Source organism: Entelurus aequoreus, linkage group LG10 (assembly GCF_033978785.1).
Source record: "Entelurus aequoreus isolate RoL-2023_Sb linkage group LG10, RoL_Eaeq_v1.1, whole genome shotgun sequence".
Lineage (NCBI taxonomy): Eukaryota > Metazoa > Chordata > Actinopteri > Syngnathiformes > Syngnathidae > Entelurus > Entelurus aequoreus.
Window position 1 is genome coordinate 42,479,372 of NC_084740.1, and position 13,759 is coordinate 42,493,130.

At 39.4% G+C, this 13,759-nt stretch overlaps 1 protein-coding gene across 1 annotated transcript in view; it reads left to right on the forward strand.

The window, feature by feature from the left end:
• Window positions 1-13,759, forward strand: part of fndc3a (fibronectin type III domain containing 3A) — a 160,503-nt gene that overhangs the window by 72,052 nt on the left and 74,692 nt on the right. Inside the window, 3 exon segments of the mRNA XM_062060894.1 lie at window positions 2,647-2,890; window positions 2,953-3,219; window positions 6,936-6,994. Coding sequence (XP_061916878.1) covers window positions 2,647-2,890; window positions 2,953-3,219; window positions 6,936-6,994 — 570 coding nt within the window.

Sequence of the window (13,759 nt, forward strand, 5' to 3'; positions counted from 1 at the left end):
CGGCCGTTTATAAAAATGCTGAATTTATTATGGAGATAATTAGAGATGTCCGATGATATCGGCCGATAAATGCTTTAAAATGTAATATCGGTATCGTTTTTTAAATTTTTTTTTAATTTTTATTAAATCAACATAAAAAACACAAGATACACTTACAATTAGTGCACCAAGCCAAAAAACCTCCCTCCCCCATTTACACTCATTCACATAAAAGGGTTGTTTCTTTCTGTTATTAATATTCTGGTTCCTACATTATATATCAATATATATCAATACAGTCTGCAAGGGATACAGTTCGTAAGCACACATGATTGTGCGTGCTGCTGCTCCACTAATAGTACTAACCTTTAACAGTTCATTTTACTCATTTTCATTCATTACTAGTTTCTATGTAACTGTTTTTATATTGTTTTACTTTCTTTTTTATTCAAGAAAGTGTTTTTAATTTATTTATCTTATTTTATTTTATTTTATTTTTAAAAAAGGACCTTATCTTCACCATACCTGGTTGTCCAAATTAGGCATAATAATGTGCTAATTCAACGACTGTATATATCGGTATCGGTTGATATCGATATCGGTAATTAAAGAGTTGGACAATATCGGGATATCGGCAAAAAGCCATTATCGGACATCCCTAGAGATAATTCATCTCACAGCAAATGTACTATTAAAGAGTCAATGTTCGTACATTGAAACACTTAAAGCAGTGCTGTGGTACGTGCACCACTAGTGGTATGCAGGTTCCATCTCGTCCTACACCAAAGAATCACATGATTAAAGTATTATTCAAACACAGTGTTACTGTTAAAACTGTATTTAATGTAACAGTGGCCAATAATTTGAAATATACATTTTAAATAAAATTGATGCCGTGTTTTTAATGAATACTTAGACCTACTACTCTACTGTATTTTAAAGTTGGTCATTATGGTGGTCCTTGGAGAGCCACGATTTTTCTGAGGTGGTACTTGGCGAAAAAAGTTTGAGAACCACTGATTTGAAGAATCAACGTTCATGCATTGAAACATTTAAAGAATAGACATTCATACACTATATTTTTTAAAAAAATAGACATTCGTAAACTAAGATATTTTAAGAAATGGACGTTCATACATGAAAATATTTAAAAATAGACGTTCATACGTTGAAACATTTAGAAATATATGGTCATACATTGAAACATTTCAAAATAAATGTTCATACATCGAAACATTTACAGAATAGATGTTCATACATCGATACGTTTAAAGAATAGATGTTCATACATCGATACGTTTAAAGAATAGATGTTCATACATCGATACGTTTAAAGAATAGATGTTCACACATCGATACGTTTAAAGAATAGATGTTCACACATCGATACGTTTAAGGAATAGATGTTCATACATCGAAACATTTACATTAGAGATGTCCGATAATATCGGCCTGCCGATATTATCGGCCGATATATGCGTTAAAATGTAATATCGGAAATTATCGGTATCGTTTTTTTTATTATCGCATCGTTTTTTTTTTGTTTTTTTTTGTTTTTTTTATTAAATCAACATAAAAAACACAAGATACACTTACAATTAGTGCCCCAACCCAAAAAACCTCCCTCCCCCATTTACACTCATTCACACAAAAGGGTTGTTTCTTTCTGTTATTAATATTCTGGTTCCTACATTATATATCAATATATATCAATACAGTCTGCAAGGGATACAGTCCGTAAGCACACATGATTGTGCGTGCTGCTGGTCCACTAATAGTACTAACCTTTAAATAGTGGACTTGAAGTGGGTGTGGCATGGATGATTGTTTGGCGCCCAATAAAAGACTTGATGGAGGATTCTTCAAAAGCAAGGCTTCAGTCAGCAGATGTTAAAGCAGCATAAATCTACTGGAGCTCATTTTCATTCATTACTAGTTTCTATGTAACTGTTTTTATATTGTTGTACTTTCTTTTTTATTCAAGAAAATGTTTTTAATTTATTTATCTTATTTTACTAATTTTTTTAAAAAGTACCTTATCTTCACCATACCTGGTTGTCCAAATTAGGCATAATAATGTGTTAATTCCACGACTGCATATATCGGATGATATCGGTATCGGTTGATATCGGTATCGGTAATTAAAGAGTTGGACAATATCGGAATATCGGATATCGGCAAAAAGCCATTATCGGACATCCCTAATTTACAGAATAGATGTTCATACATCGATACGTTTAAAGAATAGATGTTCATACATCGATACGTTTAAAGAATAGATGTTCATACATCGATACGTTTAAAGAATAGATGTTCATACATCGATACGTTTAAAGAATAGATGTTCATACATCGATACTTTTAAAGAATAGATGTTCATACATTTAAATATTTAAAGAATAGATGTTCATACATTGGACTACTTAAATATAGATGTTCATACATTGAAATGTTTAACAGAGCGATGCTCATGCATTGAAACAATTACCAAAAAAATATCCATACGTTCTAATATTTTAAAAATAGATGTTCATACATTTAAACATTCAAAAAGTAGATAAACAGTTTTTTGGAAGCGTATGTAGTTTTAAATGAAATAGACTGAAGGTTTAAGGAAAATATGATCCATTATTGAATAATGTTCATACTTTGTTGTCTTCCACTCAGATCATAGAAGAGAATGGAGTGCGGCGGGTTCTGGTTTTGCCGCAGCAACCGGAGTTTCACCCAGGTGGCCACTCCCCTCTCCACCATCCTCCGCCACCGCCCCACCCCCACCTGCCTGCCTTCATCCCGCACCAGGCCATGATGCCCCCGCCGCCCCACCTCTACACGGGCATGGCGGGCGGCGGCGACATGGGCTCGCAGTACATCTCCCAATATCACCCGGCTCACATCTACTCAGAGCAGGGTGAGCGCCACCATCCCAGCCTCTCCCTTCTCCAGAAGCTCACCGTTGTGCTCCCACTTCAGTCTCTGCAGATTCCCATTCCCAACATGGACGGCCAGCCTTTGTCCACAGGGACGACAGAACCAGCAAAACCTACGAGCGTCTGCAGAAGAAGCTGAAGGAACGCCAGGGAGGCGGTGGAGGGCAGGTGAGAGACAGCCCCCCGCCTTCGCCGCTCAAGACCCGCCGCAGCCCCCCGACGCTGGACGTCCACAATGGCGTGGGAGGAAAAGTGCTCGAGGCGGAGCAGGGTCAGCCTGGCCATGCGGCGGACAAGCAGACGGACAGAGGTAGAAACGGAGAGGCGGGAGGTCAGTGGGGGAAGGGCAGGTGTTTAGACCTTGACAATCTGGACCAGCTGGACCCAAACCAGGGCTCCGTATCAAAAACTGGAGTACAAACACCTGGATCATTATCCCCTAATGTATGCACAACACCCCTAGTGTCATATAATTCATGCATTACACCCCTAGTGTCATATAATTCATGCACAACACCCCTAGTGTCATATAATTCATGCATTATACCCCTAGTGTCATATAATTCATGCATTACACCCCTAGTGTCATATAATTCATGCATTACACCCCTAGTGTCATATAATTCATGCACAACAACCCTAGTGTCATATAATTCATGCATTACACCCCTAGTGTCATATAATTCATGCATTACACCCCTAGTGTCATATAATTCATGCATTACACCCTTAGTGTCATATAATTCATGCATTACACCCCTGGTGTCATATAATTCATGCATTACACCCCTGGTGTCATATAATTCATGCATTACACCCCTAGTGTCATATAATTCATGCATTACACCCATAGTGTCATATAATTCATGCTATTACACCCCTAGTGTCATATAATTCATGCATTACATCCCTAGTGTCATATAATTCATGCATTACACCCCTAGTGTCATATAATTCATGCATTACACCCCTGGTGTCATATAACTCATGCATTACACCCCTGGTGTCATATAACTCATGCATTACACCCCTGGTGTCATATAACTCATGCATTACACCCCTAGTGTCATATAACTCATGCATTACATCCCTGGTGTCATATAGTTGATGCATTACACCCCTAGTGTCATATAATTTATGCATTACACCCCTTTAATGCATTACACCCTTAGTGTCATATAGTTGATGCATTACACCCCTAGTGTCGCATAGTTCATGCATTACACCCCTAGTGTCATATAATTCATGCATTACATCCCTAGTCATATAATTCATGCATTACACCCCTAGTGTCATATAATTCATGCATTACACCCCTGGTGTCATATAACTCATGCATTACACCCCTAGTGTCATATAACTCATGCATTACATCCCTAGTGTCATATAACTCATGCATTACATCCCTAGTGTCATATAATTCATGCATTACACCCCTGGTGTCATATAATTCATGCATTACATCCCTAGTGTCATATAGTGGATGCATTACACCCCTAGTGTCATATAATTAATGCATTACACCCCTAGTGTCATATAATTCATGCATTACACCCCTAGTGTCATATAATTCATGCATTACACCCCTGGTGTCATATAACTCATGCATTACACGCCTAGTGTCATATAACTCATGCATTACATCCCTAGTGTCATATAATTCATGCATTACATCCCTAGTGTCATATAGTTGATGCATTACACCCCTAGTGTCATATAATTAATGCATTACACCCCTAGTGTCATATAATTCATGCATTACATCCATAGTGTCATATAATTCATGCATTACATCTCTGGTGTCATATAGTTGATGCATTACACCCCTAGTGTCATATAATTTATGCATTACACCCCTTTAATGCATTACACCCTTAGTGTCATATAGTTGATGCATTACACCCCTAGTGTCGCATAGTTCATGCATTACACCCCTAGTGTCATATAATTCATGCATTACATCCCTAGTGTCATATAATTCATGCATTACACCCCTAGTGTCATATAATTCCTGCATTACACCCCTAGTGTCATATAATTCATGCATTACACCCCTGGTGTCATATAACTCATGCATTACACCCCTAGTGTCATATAACTCATGCATTACACCCCTAGTGTCATATAACTCATGCATTACATCCCTAGTGTCATATAATTCATGCATTACACCCCTGGTGTCATATAATTCATGCATTACATCCCTAGTGTCATATACTTGATGCATTACACCCCTAGTGTCATATAATTAATGCATTACACCCCTAGTGTCATATAATTCATGCATTACACCCCTAGTGTCATATAATTCATGCATTACATCCCTAGTGTCAAATAATTCATGCATTACATCCCTGGTGTCATATAGTTGATGCATTACACCCCTAGTGTCATATAATTTATGCATTACACCCCTTTAATGCATTACACCCTTAGTGTCATATAGTTGATGCATTACACCCCTAGTGTCGCATAGTTGATGCATTACACCCCTTGTGTCATATAATGTATGCATTACACCCGTTTGATGCATTACACCCTTAGTGTCATATAGTTGATGCATTACACCCCTAATGTCATATAGTTGATGCATTACACCCCTAGTGTCATATAATTCATGCATTACACCCCTATTGTCATATAGTTGATGCATTACACCCCTAGTGTCATATAATTCATGCATTACACCCCTAGTGTCATATAGTTGATGCACAACACCCCTAGTGTCATATACAGTAGTTGATGCATTACACCCCTAGTGTCATATAGTTGATGCATTACACCCCTAGTGTCATATAATTTATGCATTGCACCCCTAGTGTCATATAGTTGATGCATTACACCCCTAGTGTCATATAATTCATGCATTACACCCCTAGTGTCATATAGTTGATGCACAACACCCCTAGTGTCATATACAGTAGTTGATGCATTACACCCCTAGTGTCATATAGTTGATGCACTACACCCCTAGTGTCATATACTGTAGTTGATGCACAACACCCCTAGTGTCATATGGTTGATGCATTACACCCCTAGTGTCATATAGTTGATGTATGACACCCCTAGTGTCATATAGTTGATGCATTACACCCTTAGTGTCGTATAGTTCATGCATTACACCCCTACTGTCATATAACTGATGCACATCACCCCTAATGTCATATAGTTGATGTATTACACCCCTAGTGTCATATAGTTGATGCATTACACCCTTAGTGTCGTATAGTTCATGCATTACACCCTTAGTGTCGTATAGTTCATGCATTACACCCCTAGTGTCATATAACTGATGCACATCACCCCTAATGTCATATAGTTGATGTATTACACCCCTAGTGTCATATAGTTGATGCATTACACCCTTAGTGTCGTATAGTTCATGCATTACACCTCTACTGTTATATAATAATAATAATAATTATGAATTAGATTTATTTACCGCTTTTGTTGACCCTCAAAGCACTTTACAGTGAGAACTGAGAAGTCATTATTCATTCACTCTTCTTTCACAGATTACACCCCTAGTGCCATTTGTAGTTGATGAAATCACTCCTCCACATGCGACCGAGTGCCGCTGACTAATTATAAGGACAGAAATGAAATGCTGTCATGTAAACCGTTAAAATAATGTTTGCAAATGATTGTTTTCCAGCATTGTATAAAAAGAGGTTGTATATTGCTTTGTGTGACTGTACCAGTGTTCCCCGTGTAGCTTCACAGCTCTGAGGGTGCACGCACACACACGCAGCGTAGCCAGCTAACCTGATCACTCCTTCACAGTTACATTTGATCAAATCTGATACTCCACATGTCGCTACAAGCACGCACACGTGAACAGCTGTTTTGCAAGCACTACTGCAAGTTTTCATCATAGAAAACCAAATGAAATAAATGAACGCCATCGCTCCTGTTATTTAAATTGCACACGTGACCAGGTTAGACAGGATAAGATGGTGTGAACACGACGACTATTCACTTTTTAAACATGTATTTATTTATTCACCATTTCTTTTGTCTCCTCAGAGCTGGATGCAGCAGCTCAGGCCCTGCAAGCACTGTTGAGCACCATCAGTAAGCCGGCGGTGAGTATTCGCTTCTCTCATCTGCCCGTGTTTTCCTTTTTGACCTAGGTAATTGCTTAGATTTGCATGTTTTTATGTGACCATCAGCAGTGTGCCCATGAAGGTCCCTAATGATGCAAATGGGTTGCGTCATTAAACATTCTATTAACATCCGTGATGAATTCCTGCTGACGTCTCGCTAATGGAGTCCGACCTGCTGACGAGCGCACTTGGGGGAATTTCTGCTCTCAAATGTGCGGTCAGAAGTCGGGCAGGGATGAGACTTGTGTATCTACAGTGTCAGGTTGCAGGAGGAATCCTCCAACAAGTCGTTGGGCAGGACTATCACCGCACTTTTTAGTAGCCATTAACGATAATTGGAATTTTGACGCGTATCGTATCGGCTTTTTTCTTTTAAGTACAGCTTCAACAGAAATACAGTACAGGCCAAAATTTTGGACACACCTTCTCCTTCAATGGGTATTTTTTATTTTCATGACTATATACATTGTAGATTAGGGATGTCCGATAATATCGGCCGGCCGATATTATCGGCCGATAAATGCGTTAAAATGTAATATCGGAAATTATTGGTATCGGTTCCTTTACTATCTGTATCGTTTTTTTTTGTTTGTTTGTTTTTTTTGTTTTTTTTATTAAATCAACATAAAAAACACAAGATACACTTACAATTAGTGCACCAACCCAAAAAACCTCCCTCCCCCCATTTCTTTCTGTTATCAATATTCTGGATCCTACATTATATATCAATATATATCAATACAGTCTGCAAGGGATACAGTCCGTAAGCACACATGATTGTGCGTGCTGCTGGTCCACTAATAGTACTAACCTTTAAAAGTTAATTTTACTCATTTTCATTAATTACTAGTTTCTATATAACTGTTTTTATATTGTTTTACTTTCTTTTTTATTCAAGAAAATGTTTTTAATTTAGTTATCTTATTTTATTATTTTTTTTAAAAAGTATTGATTGATTGATTGAGACTTTTATTAGTAGGTTGCACAGTGAAGTACATATTCCGTACAATTGACCACTAAATGGTAACACCCGAATAAGTTTTTCAACTTGTTTAAGTCGGGGTCCACTTAAATTGATTCATGATACAGATATATACTATCATATATACTATCATCATAATACAGTCATCACACAAGATAATCACATTGAATTATTTACATTATTTACAATCAGGGGTGAGGAGGGGGGGGGGGATATGGACATCAAGTAGTGGACATAGAGAGAGAGAGAGAGAGATCAGAAGGCATAAGAAAAAGAAAAAGTATCTGCATTTGATTGTTTACATTTGATTATTAGCAATCCGGGGAGGGTGTTAGTTTAGGGTTGTAGCTGCCTGGAGGTGAACTTTTATTGCGGTTTTGAAGGAGGATAGAGATGCCCTTTCTTTTATACCTGTTGGGAGCGCATTCCACATTGATGTGGCCTAGAAAGAGAATGAGTTAAGACCTTTGTTAGTTCGGAATCTGGGTTTAACGTGGTTAGTGGAGCACCCCCTGGTGTTGTGGTTATGGCGGTCATTTACGTTAAGGAAGTAGTTTGACATGTACTTCGGTATCAGGGAGGTGTAGCGGATTTTATAGACTAGGCTCAGTGCAAGTTGTTTAACTCTGTCCTCCACCTTGAGCCAGCCCACTTTAGAGAAGTGGGTAGGAGTGAGGTGGGATCTGGGGTGGAGGTCTAGAAGTAACCTGACTAGCTTGTTCTGAGATGTTTGGAGTTTAGATTTGAGGGTTTTGGAGGTGCTAGGGTACCAGGAGGTGCATGCGTAATCGAAAAAGGGTTGAACGAGAGTTCCCGCCAGAATCCTCAAGGTGCTTTTGTTGACCAGAGAGGAAATTCTGTAGAGAAATCTCGTTCGTTGGTTAACCTTTTTGATTACCTTGGTTGCCATTTTATCACAGGAAAGGTTAGCCTCTAGAATGGAACCTAGGTAGGTGACCTCATCTTTCCTGGTGATGACACTGTCACCTACTTTTATGGTGAAGTCATTGACTCTCTTAAGTTTGATGTGGGACCCAAACAGGATGGATTCTGTTTTACCCAAGTGGATGGATAGCTTGTTGTCAGCGAGCCAGGTGCAAGTTCTACAGAGCTCAGCACTGAGGATTTTCTCCACCTGTGACTTGTCCTTGCCGGATACCAGCAAGGCAGAGTCATCCGCAAACAAAAACAATTCACAGTCGCAAGCCGATGACATGTCGTTTATGTATATTAGGAACAGTAAAGGTCCCAATATACTGCCTTGGGGGACTCCACAGCTCACCGAGAGGGGGGGGGGCACGGTGCCGTTCACCTCTACCACCTGCTCCCTCCCCTCCAAGTAAGATTGCATCCAGCTCCAAGAGGTTTTGTTAAATCCGATTGCTCTGAGCTTATCCAACAGTATAGCGTGGTTAACGGTGTCAAAGGCCTTCTGAAGGTCCAGCATGACCATGCCGCAGTATTTGCCCGCGTCCACCTCATGTTTGATGTGGTCGGTCAGATAGAGAAGGCATGTGTCAGTGGAGTGGTTACTTCTGAAGCCGGATTGGAATTTGTACATGAGTTTATTTGTGGCAAGGTAACTATCGACCTGTTCATAAACTATTTTCTCCATTACTTTCGAAATGGAGCTGAGAATAGAAACAGGTCGGTAGTTGCCAGGTTCCAATTTGCTTCCTTTTTTAAAGAGGGGAGTTACTCTTGCTATCTTAAAATCTTTTGGTACTTGGCCTTGTGTAATTGATAGGTTTATTATGTGCGTGATGATCGGGGCAATGATGGAGGCAGAGTCCCTGAGGAATCTGGAGGGAATATTATCAAGGCCGGTGGCCTTGTTAGGGTGGAGCGCGCTCAATTTTTTAAACACCTCATCAGCTGTGACCATTTCTAATTTGAAATCATCGTTGGATACTCCTAGCTTTTTGTAGAAGGCTTTAATGTGTTCTACAGCAAAGCGACCAGAGTGGTGGGACAGCTTGTTGACAAGAGTTGCGGCTATGCTGGTGAAAAAGATGTTAAGTCTGCTAGCTACCTCCATTTTGTCTGTAATGAGGGAGTCACCCTCCTTGATGCTGATGTTGGTGAGTCTTGTTTTAAGTTTCTGGCTGCAACCAGGAAGCTGGTTGTTGAGAATTTTCCAGAGCTCACGTGGCTTGTCCCTTTTTTGGGATCGCATGGGGTGCTGTAGCCTATTTAAGCTGCATTCGGGCGGAAGGCGGGGTACACCCTGGACAAGTCGCCACCTCATCACAGGGCCAACACTAGGGGTGTAACGGTACACAAAAATTTTGGTTCGGTACGTACCTCGGTTTAGAGGTCACGGGTCGGTTCATTTTCGGTACAGTAATAAAACAACAAAATATACATTTTTGGGTTATTTATTTACCAAATTTGCAAAATCTTCCACCAAAAATATTTTTCTTAGTGGAATATTTGTTGTGAAGTAATAGGAACCTTGGATAGGTCAATAATTCATAATAACATTGATTTTGATTTAATATTATGTTTTGAGCAATGACAGTTTGAAAGAAAAAAAAACAGCTTTGTTTTATTAGTCAACATTGCAACTCTTTGTAAATTACATTTAACCTTTAAGCTTTTTTATTTCATTTTTATTATGTTTTTGTTTATTTTAATAGTATTTTTAGAATGTGCCGTGGGCCTTTAAAGCATTAGCTGTGGGCCGCAAATGGCCTCCGGGGCACACCTTTGACACCCCTGCTATAGATAATAAAAAATTAAATGTGATAAATCTATGGATAAAAAGCAGAGCCTGGCAACACAAGCGCGTTTATCATAACTCTCTCTCTCTGTCTCTGCCCCTCCCTCACCAATGCTGCTGTGCACACAATTTGTTTTGTTTTCAACCCCTTCTTAACCCTGGACGTACATTGAAAATACACGCAACCCTAACTCAAAATGCCGGACATTTGAGGCATTTAAGAAACTCCGCCCTGACAGCTCCGCAAAAGAGGACATGTCCGGTGAAAAGAGGACGTATGGTCAGTCTATCCTAGCCCGGTAGCTGCTAGCATGCCGTGTGTTGTGCCTCGATGTGCATTGTTAACACAATGTGCGTTACGCTACTTAATATGTCCGTGTGGAAACTCGTTTGGTACACCACCGAACCGGAACCCCCGTACCGAAACGGTTCAATACAAATACACGTACTGTTACACCCTTAGTAATTAATCATTTCATTGTTATATTGATATACATTATTAGAGGATTTATTTCAATGGTAAATAACATAATTCAGGGTTTGTGGGTGAACAAAAAGAAAAAACATGGCTCTTATCGGGGATTAGCACTGAAATAGCATTTCTTTGAGCTCTTGGTAAAAGTAGCGAAGCGTCTCTACTTCAAAGTGTCAAGTAGGATGTCCAACACTGTCAGAGTTTTTTGCTTTGCTGAAAGGACTGTGATGCGAAACAGTGGGTATAATAGAGCAAGGTGGGCCCCCCTGGTGCTAGGGAGGATGGGCTTAAGACCCATCCTGACTTCCCCCATACAGGACTCAGCACTGCAGGTGTCGCCCAGTCTATTTTTAATCCTCCTCAGAATGGAGGCCGATGAATCTTGTCGCTTTCACATCACATTCTGTTCAAAGCCCTCTCGGCACGTCGTCGTCCTTAGCGGTGTTTTTAGGTCACTTTGCTTCATTTCACTTCACTTTTCAATGAACACAACTTTTTCACTGCCTAAGCTTGACTGATTATGCGGCCTTGAGTATTGACCGATACTGATATTAACCCCATAGGGATTCGGGAGGAATTATACATACTTTTGTTGTTTGGTTGTGTGGAAAGTAGGGTTGTCCTTATACCAATATTTTGGTCCCGGTACCAAAATAGATTTCGATACTTTTCTAAATAAGGGGCACCTCAAAAAAATGGCATTATTGGCTTTATTTTAACAAAAAATCTTAGGGTACATTAAACATATATATATATTTTACGGTAATGTGTTAATAATTTCACACATAAGTCGCTCCTGAGTATAAGTCGCACCCCCGGCCAAACTATGAAAAAAACTGCGACTTATAGTCCGAAAAATATGGTATGCTAATAACAGCATGCTTACAGTTAGCGTTAGTGAAATACCAAAATATATGATACTATACCTGTGAAATTAGATAAAAACTAGCCTGCTAATGTTAGCATGCTAAAATGCTAACTAACATGTGTCAGGTGCCAAATATCTTACTCTAAGGTGTGCACCTGGAAAAATGTGTTTAAAATGCAAGCATTCTCAACATTAGCATGCATCAAGTATCAAAATATGACCGAGGTGAACACTGACAATTTAGCTCAAAAAAGCAGGTATCATTTGTCAAGTAACAAAATATTTGATGCTGAGGTGTATACCTGCAAAATTAGCAAAAAAAATAACGTGTGCCCCACACTGCAAAAAGTCAGTGTTCAAAAACAAGAAAAAAAAAACCGAAAATGAGGGGTATTTTACTTGAACTAAGCAAAATTATCTGCCAATAGAACAAGAAAGTTTGCCTTGTCAAGACTTTCCAAAACAAGTAAAATTAACTAACCTCAATGAACCCCAAAATAGCTTAAAGGCCTACTGAAATGAATTTTTTTTATTTAAACGGGGATAGCAGATCTATTCTATGTGTCATACTTGATCATTTCGCGATATTGCCATATTTTTGCTGAAAGGATTTAGTATAGAACAACGACGATAAAGATTGCAACTTTTGGTATCTGATAAAAAAAAGGCTTGCACCTACCGGAAGTAGCGTGACGTAGTCAGTTGAACATATACGCAAAGTTCCCTATTGTTTACAATGATGGCCGCATGAAGTGAGAGAGATTCGGACCGAGAAAGCGACAATTTCCCCATTAATTTGAGCGAGGATGAAAGATTTGTGGATGAGTAAAGTGCAAGTGAAGGACTAGTGGGGAGTTGAAGCTATTCAGATAGGGAAGATGCTGTGAGAGCCGGGGGTGACCTGATATTCAGCTGGGAATGACTACAACAGTAAATAAACACAAGACATATATATACTCTATTAGCCACAACACAACCAGGCTTATATTTAATATGCCACAAATTAATCCTGCATAAAAACACCTGCGTGTTTGTTATGCTAGCTCCTAGCTCCTCTGCTAGCTCCTAGCTCCATAGAACACGCCAATACAATTCAAACACCTGATCAACACACACAATCACTCAGCCCAAAAGACCGTTTACCTAACCCAAGGTTCATAAAGCTTATATATTTTTAAAAAGTTACGTACGTGACGCGCACATACGGTCAAGTTATCGAATGTTTAGCAGCCAAGGCTGCATACTCACGGTACCTGATATTCAGCTGGGAATGACTACAACAGTAAATAAACACAAGACATATATATACTCTATTAGCCACAACACAACCAGGCTTATATTTAATATGCCACAAATTAATCCTGCATAATAACACCTGCGTGTTTGTTATGCTAGCTCCTAGCTCCTCTGCTAGCTCCTAGCTCCATAGAACACGCCAATACAATTCAAACACCTGATCAACACACACAATCACTCAGCCCAAAAGACCGTTCACCTAACCCAAGGTTCATAAAGCTTATATATTTTTAAAAAGTTACGTACGTGACGCGCACGTACGGTACGGTACGTGTTATGCTAGCTCCTAGCTCCTCTGCTAGCTCCTAGCTCCATAGAACACGCCAATACAATTCAAACACATGATCAACACACACAATCACTCAGCCCAAAAGACCGTTCACCTAACCCAAGGTTCATAA